General features: G+C 46.4%; 1 protein-coding gene across 1 annotated transcript in view; it reads right to left on the minus strand.

The window, feature by feature from the left end:
- The window catches only part of LOC139577584 (insulin receptor-like), a 118,114-nt gene that overhangs the window by 27,644 nt on the left and 69,910 nt on the right, over positions 1–20,560 (minus strand). Inside the window, exon 3 of the mRNA XM_071404700.1 lies at positions 10,885–11,209. Within this exon, the coding sequence (XP_071260801.1) occupies positions 10,885–11,209 (325 nt within the window). The remainder of the gene's footprint in view (positions 1–10,884; positions 11,210–20,560) is intronic.

Genomic DNA, 20,560 nt, shown 5'->3' on the forward strand with positions numbered 1-20,560 from the left:
TTCAGGAATTCATTCACAAAATAGCCGAGCAGCGAGGGACCTAGTGAAAAGGGACTCGCGAGTTCATTCAGAAAACAAGCACTCGTTTTTTTTATCCCCTCAAAAATGACAAAATCCTGCTCGTTGATTCCACTTTCAGTCTTAGCATCCCTGACCACACGTATCGGTTTTAGACAAACTAAAAGGCAATCGTCCACCCTAGTGGTGGTGGTGGGGGGGTGGGTGGGGGGCACTTGTATAGCAGCATGGACTCCCGTTCTCTGGCTATCTTAATTCCCTGTTTATGAGTCGCAGCCCAGCACAGGAAACCTGTAAAATATGCGTTAGCCAGCGTGTGCTGAACCTCCTGGACCCTTCTGTTAATATCGAACCAAATGCTGCCGTGGGATTAGAGGTTCCATTTTATCAAGCTTCTAATGCGTTATATCAAATCAGCTAAATCTTCTTGTTTTTACACAGTTTAAATGTGGCTGGGTGGATAAACTCCATAATGATAAGGGAAAGAAAATACAAAAGGGCAACAAAAAAAACAACATACATACTTAACACTAACTAGAGCATAGCGAGAATAAATAAAGTAATTGTATTGAAGAAAACAGACTGATCCAGCTCTGACCTTAAAAGGAAAGGAACACCATCGCTTCTGTGGACCTGACTGCCTGCCCTGAGCCTCATGTTAAAATAATTTACGATGCCAGTTTGAAAAAGATAGAATGTTTTGGGCTGCAGCCCTGAGAATCTCTGCACCCTGCAGACTGGGGGGAGCTGCAATGCTGTAGGCCAGCCCAAACCCGACCTAATTTTTATCAACACTCTATTCAAAAGGTTTTATTGTCTTCTCAGGAATTCAGCCTTCTCTGTGATCCTCTCCACATCGCCCATTCAGTCACACCTCTCAGAAGCAAAGGTTCTGTTGTGATAACATCCTGTAGGTCTGATTGGAGGTTAACTTTAAAGTAATACCATTGGTCAACAACTTAGATTTTGAATCCAAACAACTCAGATGTTATAAAACGGTCTCAGATTCAAAACAAATTCTCTTCTGTTCCTGGTGAGATTCTCTCACACACAAGCCACCCACACGCAATCCATCCAGTATGACGGGAAGGAAGTTCCTAGATGATCCATTTCATTCTGCAGCCATTGCGACATCAGGGACTATTGGGAGTCCTTCGCTGCTGCGTCCCGGTCACAGCCCTGTCTGTGTGTCTGGGAGGGTGATCTGTGAGTCTGGTTACAGATGCTCCATCACTCGGCCCTGCAGCGAAGGACTACAACAGTCCCTGATGTCGCAACGCCTGCCGAATGAAAAGGATCATCTAGCAACGTCCTTCCCATCATACTGGATGGCGCGTGTGTGAATCGCTTCACGCACGTATTGTACTACGCGACTTTAAGAAATGGCCCTCGGAACACTGTGTGAATCTCTCTTCTTTAAGCAATGTTCCCCATAGCCTTAAGGCACGGACGGACCAGTAGGATTGTTAAGCGTCTGCCGGCCGAGAGTACTTAGCACCTTTGAACAGAGTGCCAGACGTAATTTGCAACCTGAGTGCAAACCAATTCTACATGTAGAAACGGGCAAAAACGACATCTGTCAGTCGTTGGGGTAGTCCCTATGACACACCGTGCAGTCAGCAAACAAACGGCTCCCTACTGTACAGACCAACAATCAGTTTAGGGAGTTCTCTCCTTTAAGTCATCTCTATTAGTTGGCTGGATGCTGAGGAAAAGCCTTCAGCAGTGAGTAAACAGTCAGGAGGGAATTTAAGTAGCCCTATATTGCAGCAGGTGGGTATTCAGTATGAAAGGGTGTACACTCCAGGACTTCCAGTAAGTGTGTGTGTATGTGGTGTTAGCCTCCTAAATACGTCTATTTCTACCTCTCCCTATCTGGATGATGGGTATTTCCCCAGACTAGCCCAACACTCAGACACTGTCCTCTGGATAAAGCAACACAGCGCAACTCACACTGGAGATGCTGCCTAATACCTTCAGCAACACGTTCAGCCTCCACATCGGCCTGTCGACATGCTTGCTGCCTTCCCTACAGAACACACTGAGCTATATGATAAACACACAAACACCATGAATCATGGGCCAGCGTGTGGCTTTGGGGGGGGGGGGGGGGGGGGGTCATGTCTCCTCATCTCTGCTAAACCAGTCTCTTCCTGAGACTTAACGGTCTAAACTATCCAAATGAAGCCAAATGTCCAAGACTGTAGGCCTGATCACGACGAGACAGCCTATAGGGAGGAGGCCAGAGACCTGGCAGTGTGGTGCCAGGACAATAACCTCTCTCCCTCAACATGAGCAAGACAAAGGAGATGATCGTGGACTACAGGAAAAGGAGGGCGAACACGCCCCCATTCACATCGACGGGGCTGTAGTGGAGCGTGTCGAGAGCTTCAAGCTCCTTGGTATCCATATCACCAATGGAATATCATGGTCCTAAAACGCCAACAAAGTCGTGAAGAGGGCACGACAACACCTTTCCCACTCTCAGGCGGCAAAAAGTTCTACACCCGCACCATCAAGAGCATCTTGCCTGGTTGCATCACTGCCTGGCATGGCAACTGCTCGGCATTCGACCGTAAGGCGCAACAGATGGTAGCGCGTATAGCCCAGTACATCACTAGGGCCAAGCTTCCTGCCATCCAGGACTAATATACTAGGTGGTGTCAGAAGAAAGCCCCAAAAATTGTCAGACTCCGGTTACCCAAGTCATAGAAAGTTCTCTCTGCTACCGCACGGCAAGTGTTACCAGAGTGCCAAGTCTAGGTCCAAAAGGCTCCTTAACTTCTCTAGGGTAGGGGGCAGCATTTGGAATTTTGGATGAAATGCATGCCCAAATTAAACTGCCTGCTTCTCGGGCCCAGAAGATATGATATGCATATATCGTAGATTTGGATAAAAAACACTCTAAAGTTTCCAAAACTGTTAAAATAGTGTCTGTGAGTATAACAGAACTGATTTGGCAGGCGAAAACCTGAGAAAAATCCATTCAGGAAGTCGTTTTTTGGGGGGTTTTCTATTCAATGCCATTACAGTAACCATTGACTTAGGACTCAAATTGCTGTTTCTATGCCTTCCACTAGAAGTCAACAGTCTTTAGAAATTGTTTCAGGCTTGTATTCTGAAAAATAAAGAAGTAAATTGACGACGTTATTGTCCGGTTGAAATATTATCGATTATTTAGGCTAAAAACAACCTGAGAATTGAATATAAACATCGTTTGACATGTTTCTACGAACTTTACGGATACGATTAGGATTTTTTTGTCTTCCTGTTTTGACTGCGTTTGAGCCTGTGGATTACTGAAGAAAACGCGCAAACAAAACAGAGGATTTTGGATATAAAGAGACTTTATCGAACAAAAGGAACATTTATTGAGTAAATGAATGTCTGCTGAGTGCAACCATATGAAGATCATCAAAGGTAAGGGATTCATTTTATCTCTATTTCTGACTTGTGTAACTGTTCTACTTGGCTGGTTACTGTTTGTAATGATTTGTCTAATGGGTTATGTTCTCAAATAATCGTAAGGTATGCTTTCGCCGTAAAGCATTTAAAAAATCTGACACCGTGGTTGGATTCACAAGAAGTTAATCTTTAAACCTATGTAAAATATGTTTTGTTTTCTGAATTTTTATAATGACTATTTCTGTATTTGAATTTGGCGCCCAGCAGTTTCACTGGCTGTTGAAGAGGTGGGACGCTAACGTCTCACGTACCCAAGAGAGGTTTTAACAGCTTCTACCCCCAAGCCTTAAGACTGCTGAACAATTAATCAAATGCCAACCTGGACTAATTGCATTGACCCCCCCCCCCCCCCCCCTTTGTGCTGCTACTCACTGTTTATCATCTATGCATAGTCACTTTACACCTACCTACATGTACAAATTACCTGTACCCCCGCACATTGACAATGTACCAGTTCCCCCTATATATAGCCTCATTATTGTTATTTTATTGTGTTACTTTTTATTTATTTAATTGTTTTAAACTAAAGTTATTTACTAAATATTTTCTTAAAACTGCATTGTTGGTTAAGGGATTGTAAGTAAGCATTTCAGGGCAAGGACCTGTTGTATTCGGCGCAAATGTATCACAAATGGCACCCTATTCCCTATATAAGCTAGTGCACTACCCTATGGGCCCTGGACAAAAGAAGTGTACTACATAGGGAATAGGGTGCCTTTTGGGAAGCAAACTAATGAAACCCAACAGAGGCACTGTGCCCTTCCTGTTCCAGAGCCTCCTGTTTACTGTGAAAGCATCAGGCGACACTCACTCAGAGCCACACAGGGGAAAGTCTTTGGGGACACAGAGGAGCACGGCACACGGTCAGCGTTATCACTCTGAGTGGGTGTGTCTGTGAAAGGAGAGTGTGTGTGTGTGTGTGTGTAAGGAGTTTGTGTAGAGAAGAGACTGTTTACGTCCTAGCCAGGTCAGGGGACACATATGACAGTGAGACGTGATGTTTTACCCTCCTCTATTGTCATATTAATCTCAACTCTGCTGTGAGGTCAGCCAGGACTTTAACGGTTAACTACACATGCTGGAAAATGACAGTAGTGTCACCCAGTCGGCGTGACTAATGTGGCCAAAACAAGAGTTGCCTAAAAAACTACGTGTAGAGGTGTACAGTACACAGTATGGGTTCAGTGAGTGCTGTAGTGTCTGCTGACATCGCTGGTTGCTGACGCATGTGATGGAGGTGACACGTATGGAAGAGTTGATAGTGGTGCACTGACTTCAGATTGAAGTAGTGGAGTTGATGGTGGTGTATCTACATCAAAGACGATCAATGTAGAATCGTGATGACTCAACACACTTCAGAGTGCCGCTGTGATCCTGCCATGTTTGTTATGGTGTTTCGACTGTGTCACTGTACATCTGTGTCCACTATGGCACCTGGTGTGACATCACTGCAGACACGTACATGGTGGTATATGATGGTGATGGTGATATATGGCTGTCATGTTATAGATCTAAGACTTACATGGTAGAGTTGATGGTGGTATCAGCCCTTGATCATGACTCTCAGTTCCACTACATTACACACAAGAGTTATTGGAGTCATTGGACGAAGTCATCTTCTGTACGGAGGAGTTTTGTTAAGAGCCCCGACGATCGGTCTGAACATTAACACACATCGCTTGTGGAAGCATAAGGACCTTATCTTTCACATCAACGAGAAGTAATAAAAAAAAATGTATTATGTGAAATTGATACACACCGTTATAGGGTTAGAGTTCTGATGAAGACAGCTTGCCTGTCGAAACGTTGGTAAATTAAATATTTTTGCATCTGAGCTCCTAGAGTGTGCGGCTCTCCTTTATTTTTAAGAGTTCCAACACGGCCATATATCTTTGTTTACGGAAAACAGACGTGACCACCTGTGCTAATTAGCTATCTAGCACACTTGTAAGCATAACTCTGGAAATGTAGTTTCATTGGATGGAGGAACCCATAGCTGTATATATCTGTGCAAAAAATCCTACAGCGCCTTTTTTATTTAAAAGACTCTTTCTCGCTGATGAAAGATAAGGGCCGTATGTTCCGAAAGCCGTATCGTAAGCGACGATTATTGACGTTGCTAAATGTTAAAACACAGCGTCGGGATTGTAGTTCACATGAGCCAGTCATGGGTGAAGCAAACAGCTGAAAACTGTAGGAAGAAGGCAGAATGCCGCCTAGAGTTTGAGAGCTAATGATGGTATATGACTGTCATGTTGTAGATCTAAGACATGGTAGAGTTGATGGTGGTATATGGTGGGATGTGCATCTTTGCCTTTCAAGACGATTCGATATGTATCTAGACAGTACATTGGCTCCGATATGTTTAGTTTTAAACTAATTAAGGTGATTCGGTTCGATACACTAACATTTGTTGCAGAAACACATTCATTTTCCATTCTAAATTCAAATCTGCTGCTGATAGAGCTCCTGAGCTGGATCTGCCTGAGCTGACGTGTGTGTGTGTGTAAATTATGTATATGGTGTAAATTATGTATATAGGCACGTGAGCAGAGCCATAAGGGAAACTGGGCATCTAACACCCCACTATCAGTTGGGGGGCGCAATGTTTTCTTTTTGTCCCACCCCACTCTTGATCTGAAATCATCACCCACTAAATCGCTTGTTATTTTTGCAGCAATTGTTTTTAGAGCTAGTAAATGTCACGACTACTCCCGCTCCGGCACTTTACGTCACAGGTCTGCTAACCACCGGTCCTGGCAACCCACATTACGCACATCTGGCAACCATCATTGTGCACACCTGCTCCCCATCGTTACGCACACCTGGACTTCATTATCACCCGGATTAATCTCCCTTTACTTAGCCCCCAGTAACTTCAGTCTTCAGTCAGTATTGGTTTTGTTTATCAAATCAAATTTTATTAGTCACATGCTCCGAATACAACAGGTGTAGACCTTACAGTGAAATGCTTACTTACGAGCCCCTAACCAACAATGCAGTTAAAAAAAATATACAGATAAGAATACAGAAATAAAAGTAACAAGAAATTGGCCTCCCGGGTGGCGCAGAGGTCTAAGGCACAGAGATTCTGGGTTCGATCCCAGGTTCTGCCGCGACCGGAAGTCCCATGGGGTGGTGCACAATTGGCCCGGCGTTGTCCGGGTTAGGGAGGGTTTGGCCGGTCGCACACTAGCAACTCCTGTGGCAGGCCGGGCGCAGTGAACGCTGATCAGGTCGCTAGGTGTAGGGCGTTTCCTCCGACACGTTGGTGCGGCTGGCTTCCGGGTTGGATGTGCGTTGTGTCAAGAAGCAGTGCGGCTTGGTTGGGTTATGTTTCGGAGGACGCATGGCTCTTGAACTTCGCCTCTCCCGAGTCCGTACGGGAGTTGCAGCGATGAGACAATCGAATACCACGAAATTGGGGAGAAAAAGGGGTAAAATAATAATAATAAACATTTTAAAAAGTAACAAGAAATTAAAGAGCAGCAGTAAAATAACAATAGCAATACTATATACAGGGGGGTACTGGTACAGAGTCAATGTCCTGCCTGGTGAGTTGAGGTAATATGTACATGTAGGTAGAGTTATTAAAAGGACTATGCATAGATGATAACAAAAGAGAGTAGCAGCGGTGTAAAAGAGAGGGGTGGGTGGGGGGGGGGGGCAATGCAAATAGTCTGGGTAGTTAAGGATATCTCTCAGATGGTGAACAAACAGGAACACCTACTCTGTCACCACCACAACCAGCTGGCTCAACTGGGTACAGTAATGGATAAGGTCCTCTGCATTCTCCACCACCTCGAGGATTAATCTCCAACGAGCGGTGGATCCTCTACCACGAGTCGTCCCAGAGAGCCAGTCCCCCAGCCCATCCAGCAGTCTGCCCAGGTCAGCGATGCCCGATTGTCCCTCCCGAACAAATAGGACGGGACTGGCTTCCGTGGCTGCCTACTCCAGTGCTCTCTCTATTTCGCCCATCAGACAGGAAGCCCATCCACCGAGAGGTCCAAAGTTGCCACGGTCATTTCCCTGCTGACCAGACAGCTTTTGTATTTGGCTACAGCTGTCTTGGAGAGAAGAAAGGAGGAGCTTGGTTCCTATGAAAGGCTCTGTTCAGGGCGGTCTTCGATTATCCACTAGGGCAGAGGGAGATGAGTGACTACAACTCCGGCAGGGTGCCAAGACCGCTACGGAGTACGTCCTCACCTTCCGGACTGTGGCAGCCTCCAGCCGACGGAATGAGCCGGCGCTCCGCACCTTATTCCGAAGAGGATTGCGCGAAGAGGTCCAGAAGACAAACTTTCCGTGGATGTGCTCATAGCGATGGCCATCCGTCTGGATAACCTTCGAGAGCGCTGGCACACCCTCGTCTCTCGCCTTCCTCCAATGGTCGTCCTGAAACAGAGCCTGAACCCATGGAGGTAGGGGCCACACACCTCCCCGCAGTGTCACCAGAGACAGCTGGGGCTCTGTTCCTATTGTGTTCAGGTGGGGCACCAGCTTCTGCAGTGTACGGTGCATTCCAACCCGGAGTCAATGAGGGCAGAGGGGTGGGCCGCATGATCATCCGTCTCCCGGGGTAGGCGTGAGTATTCCATCATCACTTTCTGCCAAACCCTTACTGGTTTCCATTTCATGTGTCCCCTGACCTGTGTAGTTTCTACAGCTCTAGTGGACTCCGGCACCACAGGGATTTTCATAAACCAGGCCCTCGCCTCCTCCCTGGACATCACCTCATACCCGCTCTCCTCTCCCATTCCAAGTACTGGATAGTCGACCATTGGGATCCGGCACAATAACGCACATTACAGAACCACTCACCCTCACAGTGGAGGGTGAGAGTCCCTTCCCCTGTGTTTCCATGTCGGTTGAGAGTCCTGTGGTTGACCTCCAGCCCAACATCCCGGAGGTATACCAGGATCTCCGGGAGGTTTTCTCCAAAACCCACCCTACCCGTCTCCCTCATCGCCCCTGGGATTGTGCCATCGACCTGCTTGCAGGCTCTTCATCGGAGTGCCTACAATCTGATCCGCATCCTGGAGGGGGATGAATGGAAACCGCATTCAGCATGGTGTCTGGTCACTACGAGTACTTGGTGATGCCTTATGGATTAGCCAATGCTTTGTTGGTGTTCTAGGTATTCGTTAACGAGGTGTTCCGGGACATGCATGGGTGCCAGGTGGTCGTGTAGATCGACAACAACCTGGTCTACTCGGCCCCCTTGGAGGAACACATCGCCCATGTCAGAGTAGTCCTAGAACGCCTCCTGGAGAATCATCTGAATGTGAAAGCTCCAGTGCCAGTTCCATCAGGTTGCTGTCTACTTCTTTGGATACCAGATCAGTCCACAGGAAGTGATGATGGAGGAGAGGAATGTCAATGCAGTCAGGTCATGGCCAGTCACAACCACCATAAAGGGGTTACACCGGTTTTTGGGGTTTGCCAACTCCTACCGTCGCTTCATTAGGAACTTCAGCTCCATCGCCTCTCACCTCAAGGGTGGTCCCCATAAGTTGGTGTGGAGTCCTGCAGCCGATGACGCCTTCCGTATACTGAAGGGGCATTTCACCTCGCCAGTTGCACCCTTCGTGGTGGAGGTGAACGCTTCAGAAGTGGGCATGGGGGCCGTCCTGTCCCAACGTCAAGGTAACCCACAGAAATTGTATCCATGTGCATACTACAAAAAAAACGGTCTCCTGCAGAAAGGGACTATGACGTCGGTGACCGGGAGCACTTGGCGGTGAAGTTGGCATTAGAGGAGTGGGGAGACTTGCTGGAGGGCGCCAAGGAAGCATTTCTCATCCTCCCCGACCATCGGAATCTGGAGTACATACAGACAGAGAGGGGGCTGAACCAGCACCAAGCAAGGTGGGCCCTATTCTTCACTAGATTCGAATTCACCTTGTCACATCGCCCAGGTTCAAAGAACATCAAAGCCGATGCCCTGTCCTGTTTTGATTATCTTCATGTTTCTTGTTATTAAACTCATCTTCTGCACCCGCTTCCTGACTCCCTGTGTATATGTTATAGGAATGTATCAATATTTATCTTTACAAATTTGCTATGACAGTGCCAGTGAATATATGCACAACTTTGGATTTCACCCCCGTCTCATAATGGAATGGTTTAGACCGTTTGGAAGTTTTTATGACTTCTCTTCTTCAAGGTCTCCTGCTTTGGCCATGCTGTGTGGGTAGAAAAAAATGACTGATGTCCTCATTATGAAATTATATACCTTACCCGGTATATCTAAAAATGACAACTGATTGTTTCAAGCAAAACGACCAAAACTATTGCTGATGTTGAACCTGAACAATCGAAATTAAATCAAATGTATAGCCAGATGAGAGTTGTCTCCGGGGGTAGTTTAGATTACATTTATTCCATTAAAACACCATTTTCAACAGGGCATTTGATAAAAATAACCTAGCAAATTACATTGGTTGTCACTCAACTAATAAAGCCTAATATTGCGCAACCCATTTTACAAACATTTTGAATGCTGAAGGTTACCCGCAGATGTGCCAGGTCAGGAATAGGCCTACCTCTCGTTGGTCAGCGTGCGAAGCTGCGCAGTGTGCACATTTTGACTAGGCTACTAATATTGAATGCAAAACGACTTGTAGATCAATGACTCAACACAATTACATGCTTAGTTCAACACTGAAGGAGAGGACTCATTTTTATTCCGCAGGTATTTTTGGAAGGTATAGTAAAGCCCAATTTTCTCCCTAATTTCGTGGTATCCCATTGGTAGTTACTGTCTTTTCCCATCGCTGCAACTCCCCTACGGACTCGGGAGAGGCAAAGGTCGAGAGCCATGCGTCCTCCGAAACACGACCCTGCCAAGCCACACTGCTTCTTGACACACTGCTCGCTTAACCCGTTAGCCAGCCACACCAATATGTCAGAGGAAACACCGTCCAGCTGGTGACCGAAGTCAGCTTACAGGCACACGGCCCGCCACAAGGAGTCGCTAGAGCGCGATGGGACAAGGAAATCCCAGCCAGTCAAATCCTCCCCTAACTCAGACGACACTGGGCCAATTGTGCGCCACCTCATGGGTCTCCCGGTCACGGCCAGCTGTGACCGCGAGACTGCAGTGACACCTTACGCTGCTGTGCCACTCGGGAGGCCGGGAAGATATAGTAAATTGAGCAAAAACATTTTGAACTGGCAATTCGTAACGTTTGGCCCGATTTCCTGACCGATGCATTCTACATTTGGATGGGTTTTGAGTCCCGCCGACCTATGTACTCATATCTCAAACATGTGAACAGGGGACTGATTGGTGAATCGTTAAACCCCTAGTAAACGGCTGTCATGTCATAGATCTAAGACTTGCATGGTATAATTGATGGTGGTATATGGCTGTCATGTTATAGATCTAACACTTACGTGGTAGAGTTGATGGTGGTGTACCCCGAGGGGCACTCTGGGATGCAGGCTTTGTTGTGGATGACGTACTCATGGCAGTCGCTGCTCTTTCCATTCTTGCACTGGTTGTGGAGGTCCTGGCAGAAGGAGAGAGAAACGCAGCGCCAGCCCTTGAAGATGTAGTATCCATGGGGACAGCGGTCCACACAGGTGTCCTGGTGCTGGAGGTTCTGGCAGGCCACACAGCTGCTGGCGTTGCCTGCCTCTAAGCAGCCTCCCAGGCACTGGTCGTGGCAGCAGTGGCCATGCTGAGTACAGGCCCGATGCTTACAGGTGGAGGGACACACTGTGGAGGGAGAATGAGTGGGGGAGGGAGAGAGAGAGCGAGAGGGATGATGGTTAGAGTTCAAACTCAATACAGGGGACTGTCTGAATTGTCTTGAACCAGCTCAGACTGTAGATATTACTAACATCTGGATCAAATATATTATCCAGTCTCCCTGAGTAAAAAGCATCCCCCCAAATGAGTTGACTCACACCTAAATGATTGCAGAGGTGCTGACTAACGGAGAGTAAACTACGTCAAAAGAAAGTCACACTATATACAGTGGGGAGAACAAGTATTTGATACACTGCCGATTTTGCAGGTTTTCCTACTTACAAAGCATGTAGAGGTCTGTAATTTTTCTCATAGGTACACTTCAACTGTGAGAGACGGAATCTAAAACAAAAATCCAGAAAATCACATTGTATGATTTTTAAGTAATTCATTTGCATTTTATTGCATGACATAAGTATTTGATCACCTACCAACCAGTAAGAATTCCGGCTCTCACAGACCTGTTAGTTTTTCTTTAAGAAGCCCTCCTGTTCTCCACTCATTACCTGTATTAACTGCACCTGTTTGAACTCGTTACCTGTATAAAAGACACCTGTCCACACACTCAATCAAACAGACTCCAACCTCTCCACAATGGCCAAGACCAGAGAGCAGTGTAAGGACATCAGGGATAAAATTGTAGACCTGCACAAGGCTGGGATGGGCTACAGGACAATAGGCAAGCAGCTTGGTGAGAAGGCAACAACTGTTGGCGCAATTATTCGAAAATGGAAGAAGTTCAAGATGACGGTCAATCACCCTCGGTCTGGGGCTCCATGCAAGATCTCACCTCGTGGGGCATCAATGATCATGAGGAAGGTGAGGGATCAGCCCAGAACTACACGGCAGGACCTGGACAATGACCTGAAGAGAGCTGGGACCACAGTCTCAAAGAAAACCATTAGTAACATACTACGCCTTCATGGATTAAAATCCTGCAGCACACGCAAGGTCCACCTGCTCAAGCCAGCGCATGTCCAGGCCCGTCTGAAGTTTGCCAATGACCATCTGGATGATCCAGAGGAGGAATGGGAGAAGGTTATGTGGTCTGATGAGACAAAAATAGAGCTTTTTGGTCTAAACTCCACTCGCCGTGTTCGGAGGAAGAAGAAGGATGAGTACAACCCCAAGAACACCATCCCAACCGTGAAGCATGGAGGTGGAAACATCATTCTTTGGGGATGCTTTTCTTCAAAGGGGACAGGACGACTGCACCGTATTGAGGGGAGGATGGATGGGGCCATGTATGGCGAGATTTTCCCCCCTCTGATAACCAGGTGGTGAATCGCATCTCTGCATGTCTGGCAGACATATCAGTGTGGATGACGGATCACCACCTCAAGCTGAACCTCGGCAAGACGGAGCTGCTCTTCCTCCCGGGGAAGGACTGCCCGTTCCATGATCTCACCATCACGGTTGACAACTCCATTGTGTCCTCCTCCCAGAGTGCTAAGAACCTTGGCGTGATCCTGGACAACACCCTGTCGTTCTCAACTAACATCAAGGCGGTGACCCGTTCCTGTAGGTTCATGCTCTACAACATTCGCAGAGTACGACCCTGCCTCACGCAGGAAGCGGCGCAGGTCCTAATCCAGGCACTTGTCATCTCCCGTCTGGATTACTGCAACTCGCTGTTGGCTGGGCTCCCTGCCTGTGCCATTAAACCCCTACAACTCATCCAGAACGCCGCAGCCCGTCTGGTGTTCAACTTTCCCAAGTTCTCTCACGTCACCCCGCTCCTCCGCTCTCTCCACTGGCTTCCAGTTGAAGCTCGCATCCGCTACAAGACCATGGTGCTTGCCTACGGAGCTGTGAGGGGAACGGCACCTCCGTACCTTCAGGCTCTGATCAGGCCCTACACCCAAACAAGGGCACTGCGTTCATCCACCTCTGGCCTGCTCGCCTCCCTACCTCTGAGGAAGTACAGTTCCCGCTCAGCCCAGTCAAAACTGTTCGCTGCTCTGGCACCCCAATGGTGGAACAAACTCCCTCACGACGCCAGGTCAGCGGAGTCAATCACCACCTTCCGGAGACACCTGAAACCCCACCTCTTTAAGGAATACCTAGGATAGGATAAAGTAATCCTTCTAACCCCCCCCCCCCTTAAAAGAGTTAGATGCACTATTGTAAAGTGGTTGTTCCACTGGATATCATAAGGTGAATGCACCAATTTGTAAGTCGCTCTGGATAAGAGCGTCTGCTAAATGACTTAAATGTAAATGTAATGTAAATGAGATCTTGGCCAACAACCTCCTTCCCTCAGTAAGAGCATTGAAGATGGGTCGTGGCTGGGTCTTCCAGCATGGCAACGACCCGAAACACACAGCCAGGGCAACTAAGGAGTGGCTCCGTAAGAAGCATCTCAAGGTCCTGGAGTGGCCTAGCCAGTCTCCAGACCTGAACCCAATAAAAAATCTTTGGAGGGAGCTGAAAGTCCGTATTGCCCAGCGACAGCCCCGAAACCTGAAGGATCTGGAGAAGGTCTGTATGGAGGAGTGGGCCAAAATCCCTGCTGCAGTGTGTGCAAACCTGGTCAAGAACTACAGGAAACGTATGATCTCTGTAATTGCAAACAAAGGTTTCTGTACCAAATATTAAGTTCTGCTTTTCTGATGTATCAAATACTTATTTCATGCAATAAAATGCAAATGAATTACTTAAAAATCATACAATGTGATTTTCTGGATTTTTGTTTTAGATTCCGTCTCTCACAGTTGAAGTGTACCTATGATAAAAATTACAGACCTCTACATGCTGTGTAAGTAGGAAAACCTGCAAAATCGGCAGTGTCTCAAATACTTGTTCTCCCCACTGTATAATTGAAGTCGGAAGTTTACATGCATACACTGCCAAATACATTTAAACTCAGTTTTTCACAATTCCTGACATTTAATCCTAGTACAAATTCCCTGTCTTAGGTCAGTTAGGATCACAACTTCATTTTAAGAATGTCACACAGAGAATTATTTATTTCAGCTTTTATTTCTTTCATCACATTCCCAGTGGGTCAGAAGTTTACATACACTCAATTAGTATTTGGTAGCATTGCCTTTAAATTGTTTAACTTGGGCCAAACGTTTTAGGTAGCCTTCCACAAACTTCCCACAATAAGTTGGGTGAATTTTGGCCCATTCCTCCTGACAGAGCTGGTGTAACTGAGTCAGGTTTATTGGCCTCCTTGCTCGTACACACTTTTTCAGTTCTGCCCACAAATTTTCTAGAGGATTGAGGTCAGGGCTTTGTGATGGCCACTCCAATACCTTGACTTGGTTGTTCTTAAGCCATTTTGCCACAATTTTGGAAGTATGCTTAGGGTCATTGTCCATTTGGAAGACCCATTTGCAACCAAGCTTTAACTTCCTGACTGATCTCTTGAGATGTTGCTTCAATATATAAACATACTTTTCCTTCTCATGATGCCATCTATTTTGTGAAGTTCACCAGTCCCTCCTGCAGTAAAGCAGCCCCACAAAATGATGCTGCCACCCCCGTGCTTCACGGTTGGGATGGTGTTCTTCAGCTTGCAAGCATCCCCCTTTTTCCTCTAAACATAACGAGGGTCATTATGGCCAAACAGTTCTATTTTTCTTTCATCAGACCAGAGGACATTTCTCCAAAAAGTACAATCTTTGTCCCCATGTGCAGTTGCAAACCGTAGTCTGGCTTTTTTGGGGCGATTTTGGAGCAGTGGTTTCTTCCTTGCTGAGCGGCCTTTCAGGTTATGTCGATATAGGACTCGTTTTACTGTGGATATAGATACAATTGGATCCGTTTCCTCCAGCATCTTCACAAGGTCCTTTGCTGTTGTTCTAGGATTGATTTGCACTTTTCGCACCAAAGTACGTTCATCTCTAGGAGACAGAACGCTTCTCCTTCCTGAGCGGTATGACGGCAGCGTGGTCCCATGGTGTTTATACTTGCATACAATTGTTTGTACAGATGAACGTGGTACCTTCAGGCATTTGGAAATTGCTCCCAACGAAGAACCAGACTTCTGGAGGTCTACAATAATTTTTTATGAGGTCTTGGCGGATATATTTGGATTTTTCCATGATGTCAAGCAAAGAGGCACTGAGTTTGAAGGTAGGCCTTGAAATACATCCACAGGTCCACCTCCAATTGACTCAAATGATGCCAATTAGCCTAACAGAAGCTTCTACAGCCACAACAATTTTCTGGAATTTTCCAAGCTGTTTAAAGGCACAGTCAACTTAATGTAAACTTCTGACCCACTGGAATTGTGACACAGTGAATTATAAGTGAAATAATCAGTCTGTAAACAATTGTTGGAAAAATCACTTGTGTCATGCCCAAAGTAGATGTCCTAACTGACTTGCCAAAACTATAGTTTGTTAACAAGAAATTTGTGGAGTGGTTGAAAAACAAGTTTGAATGACTCCAACCTAAGTGTTTGTAAACTTCCGACTTCAACTGTATATGGTAATTTCCACCGAAAAGTCCCCATGAGTGCCAACATGTGACGTTCATAGGAGCATTCCAAATTGGGTGTGTCATGAAAGCTAAGAGTCTATATTTTTGGGAAATGGAAGGCATAGATAACTATTTCAACCATTTTCCATCTTAGAAACTTGGCATAAGTAAAAGATTTGAGTTCTGGATAAATGGGCCTCCCCGAAAAAGTCCAGGTATTAGAAATACATCAAAACACAATGTTGACGTAAAGAACGCTGACAACTAATATCAACACTAGAGATTTAGTTTGAGACATTGTTTTGACTTCTGTAAGTTTAAGAAATACTGCCTTGTGCCTTGTAATTTCGTTACCAAAAACACACATATAGATTTTCTATATTCTCTCGCTCGTGAGGGAGGATAATGAAAGTTCAGAAGTAACACGTAAAGGTAGATCAATTAGTTAGTGATTGTCTGATTGTTTATGAATTAAGTGATTCAAACTAACTCAGAATTTCATTACCAACCTCTAACGGAACAATAAACAAATCTGTAACGGAATTACTGCAACCGAATTGGCTACAATGGGAAATCATAATAGTCACAAACTACAGTTGGGTTACCTGCTACTGTCCCCCCTTCCACTGGCATACTGTTATGTTCAGCTCATAAATGTCTTTTGTCTTTCTGTCGTCTGGTGGTCAAACCAAGAGTGTAAAAACAGCCTGTCTGGACAACCCCTCCCTCTTGCTCGCTCTTTCTCCAGTTAATGTCACCTCTCCCAACTCTTACTGACACCAACCAAATGATTCCTGTATCTTTCCATTTATTGTGGCCAGCATCGTCACCCATTGAGCACCGACCTACACTGGATGTCGAAAAGTAGTTGAAATTTGGTCAGTCCACCCTGGCCTTGATGATAACGTCCACAGGTGTACCGGACTGGACCAAATCTGATCCGATCATAGAAGTATGTTTCACAAGTTTGGATAGCATAGTACAGTAGATTACAGTAAAATGCAGTACAGTGAGTAGAGTACAGTAGAGTTCAGTACATTGTACTGTACTATACTGAATTCTACTATATTCTACTGTACTCTACTACACATAACTCTACGCTACTCTGCTCTGCTCTATTGCACTGCACTGTACTCTACTGTGCAGTACTGTCTTACACTGTGATGTCCAAACTTGTGAAACAAGAGAATGGCATTCATATCCATAATTATGCATTTCGGTGTAGTATAGATCAGGGACTCATTATGTACCATAATGCCTTTACCGGGTGTAAATGCACTTCACTTACTGTAGTTCAATAATAGCTGACATCAAATTATTTCTTCGTCTTTGAATCTTAATTCGGAGTAGATATTTAACAGAGGTTTTTGAAAACACGATCGCATAAAAACATGGTGATTTTACTGTCATTCCGTTACCAAAGTTACCAACTGCACAATTCTTCCACTAAATTCGTTTTTGTAAAATGTTCAGTGAAAATTGTTAAGCGTAGTACTTGTGCATAGTGTTGTATGGTTCGTTAAACTTTGACATGCAGTGTTTACCACAGCCATACAGCTGATCTCACTCCTATTGGAACAATACAGCTCTTCTAACTAACAATAGCTAGAAACCGAACGTGTGGAATTTGTGTCAGTTACATTTAATTTATTCCGGGGGGAAACCACCCATGGATCTCTCCAGACAGCCTTCCCAAAGTCCAGAGTGGATCACCTCTGAGCCAGAATATCTCTTTGCTGTGTTTCTAGGTAACGCTGTAGGGGATATTGGCAGACAGCGGTTAGGATCTGGGTCCCGGTCCATGCTGTGCTCCACGGTAACCGGAACTGGCCCAGCTGCACTGCTGGGAGTTACCTGCTCCCCGCGCCGACAGCGGCCCGCCGTGGAGACAGACAGCCCAGACGGAACAATGTGAGGGGATTTGAGAGGCTGCTGTATAAAAGCTGTGTGTCTGTCCCACGTGTTTGGCAAGCAGGAGAGACAGGAGCTGGCTGGGTCCAACTCAAAACAACCACAGCATTCTACTCACAGCATTCTACTACTCTTTACAACCGAATGGAAGTGGGAGGGGGGAGGGGTGAGGACAAAACACTAAACCCAAAAATGGAGAAGGAGGAGAGAATGAGAGGCAGCGCTGAGGAGGGAGGTTAGAGGTTTCTGACTCTGGGATCCAGGCTCTGGGGTGGAAACCTCAGGGTTCTGTATGCATGGCTGCCTGCTAGCCAGTGCCCTCTGGAGGGAGGGAGCCTCAAACGCACCCTGACGCACTCGTTACCACACCACGGGCTAACAGAAGGGAGCAACACAGGAAGTAACTGGCAAATGAGGAGGAGAGGAAGCTGCTGTCATCCGTTCTAACTATTACTAATGCTGCTATTTGTTACAGGTCTGTTTGTTTACTACTGCAGTGTGTCTGTTTATGTGAACAGTGCATGTCAGTGGCCCTATGTTATATGAGAGAGTCCAATGGATGGCTAGAGTTGAAAGAGCTTAAGTGTGTATTTGATCAGCAGCATTAAAGTGAGGGGCCTGAAAGAGGGGACAAAAAGTATAATGTACCACCCCACCATAAGCCTAAAACAGTCACAATACATTTGGACCGCTCGTAGGCCATCACCACACAAAGGATATCCACATTCCTGCTTCTCATTGAGCTGGTCTGGCTTGAACAAAGCTGGGCTGGACTGGGAAGTGGTATAGGCCTGGTCTGAGCTGGGATGGGGTTGGGGCTGGACAGGGTTAGAGTTTTGCAGATGAGAAATCCAGCTGTCTGGCCTGACAGAGGCCCAGAGAAAGCCACCACACCACAGAGTGTCTCTCACTCTCTCCCAGTTGCATATAGCACCTGCCTGGTGGGATGACCCCTTTCTAACAACAACCTAGTTCACAGTCAGAGCCCCCTGGTCCCCGGCCATGGTAAAAATAACCCACCGCAGCCTCAGCTGGGCTCAGACACGACACAACCAGTCCATAAACAGTGTCAAAACAACCTGCATCACAACTACCACATATATAAACATGGAGGCAGGACTTCCAGCTCTGTTAGTTACACAACTTAAAGCTCCTTTGCTTAAGGTTTTCTTCACGAGGGAGTCAGACAGTAAACATTCCACTTTACTCCACAAAGTTCATCCTGACTGACTATATCGCCCTCCTGTTTATTCTACTAATGCCCATTACTTTAATCAAGTGATACACAGCAACATTACCTGTGGCTCAGGTCTGGTCCAGTCACCACAAAAACATGTGGTTATCTGCACACTTTCAGATTAGCCTAACCCATGTCTTCAAACAGAAATCCTGGTTACAAATGTACTATAAGCTTAATTCTAGCGATACAATAGGGCGGTGATGTCAGGGAAAGTATGACTCTATACAAAAGCTAGCAGTCATTCGTGGCTAGATCATTGTAAAACCTAAACTGGAAACTGTGGAAAAAGTACAGGTCACTTTTCAAACAGTTGTCACGTGACGACCTCGTGACGACCTGTTTTTTTTTTTTTTTTTTTTTTTTAGTGACGAGGTATGACGTACATACGAGCGTGCGTTAGCCCCACGCTTTAGCACTGGCTATCTGGAGCCGCTGTAAGCATGGTGTGAGGACACATTGAGACAGACATCAGGTTGGGAGGCATCATCTTCCTCCTAAGGGCAAGACGACACACACAATTCTGAAATATCTGACGTTACAGGCCTGAAACACTCCTTTTCTTTTTTGGGAAGGGTGATGATGCTGACTGAGCTCACTATTCCTCAACAGTTGAGAGGGAAAAAAACGATTGGGAAAGGAGAAGAATTGAAATGAGGGTTGACACTACGGTGAGGACATCACACGCTTACTGCCAGCAGAATAACAAGGAAGGAGGCCTCCTCACTGCCTGTCTGAAATGAGAGAGGACAGATGTCGGTGATGAGAGAGGGGCGGAGGGAAGGAAGGAGGGAAGCTGGAGAAGGGATAGTGTGAGATCTGAGGGGTGGGAAGGTGATGGTGGAGGTTGGGGAGCAGGCTGGCTGAAGGAAATTAAAGAGGGATAGATGGACAAGCTAAGGACGGACGTCAAAAACACGAAGAAAAACTGAAATCGGAAATACCTATTGCCTTATCCAACATAGGAGCCTACCGTCTCTGTGATCAGAACCTTTTTCTTCGTTTGTCTTCACACTGAGCAGAGAACACACACACAAAATTGCAACATACTTCCCTTGACTCTCTGTGCTGCTGCGTACATGCTGTGACCACGGCATGCAGTGTGTGGGCAATCAGATTCCCGATCTCCCAGGAAGAGTACATGCCGGAGTACAGCTCCCACCCAGATCCGCCCTCACCCTTAACCAATGTGTTTGCTGGCCGTGGAAAGCAGCCATTCAATGGCCCCTTCCATGTCGGGGAGGAGAGCTGCCCAGGGTTAACCCTTCGATAGACAAGAGGCACACTGGGAGAATACGTGAGGCCACCGCTCGCTGCCTAGGAGGAGCTCCCCCTCTCGCTCTCCTGCTCCCTCTCTCTAAGCCCTTTTAACCCCAGGCCTGCTCAGAGCCTACTACTAGCTAGCACAATGCTAACACTGCAACTAACACTGGCCTGCAACATTCCTATTCTGGTCACGCTAGCAGTGCCAAACACAGCCTGTTCATTCATCCCCCTACTCAGTCTCTCTCCATCATCTCTGTGTGTGTGAAAGATGTGTGCGCGCGCGCGTGTGTGTGTGTGTGTGTGTGTCTCTTTCACACACACGAATCAGAAACAGACGCTTACACCCATCCGCAACGCCCTAGCAAAACCTACTTGACGGTAACAGTGCTCACTGAGCACCAACCTATCCACATCAACAGGACAGTAGTGGAGAGAGTAGACCGTTTAAAGTCCCTCGGCGTACACATCACTGA

The sequence above is a fragment of the Salvelinus alpinus genome, chromosome 6 (assembly GCF_045679555.1).
Source record: "Salvelinus alpinus chromosome 6, SLU_Salpinus.1, whole genome shotgun sequence".
NCBI lineage: Eukaryota > Metazoa > Chordata > Actinopteri > Salmoniformes > Salmonidae > Salvelinus > Salvelinus alpinus.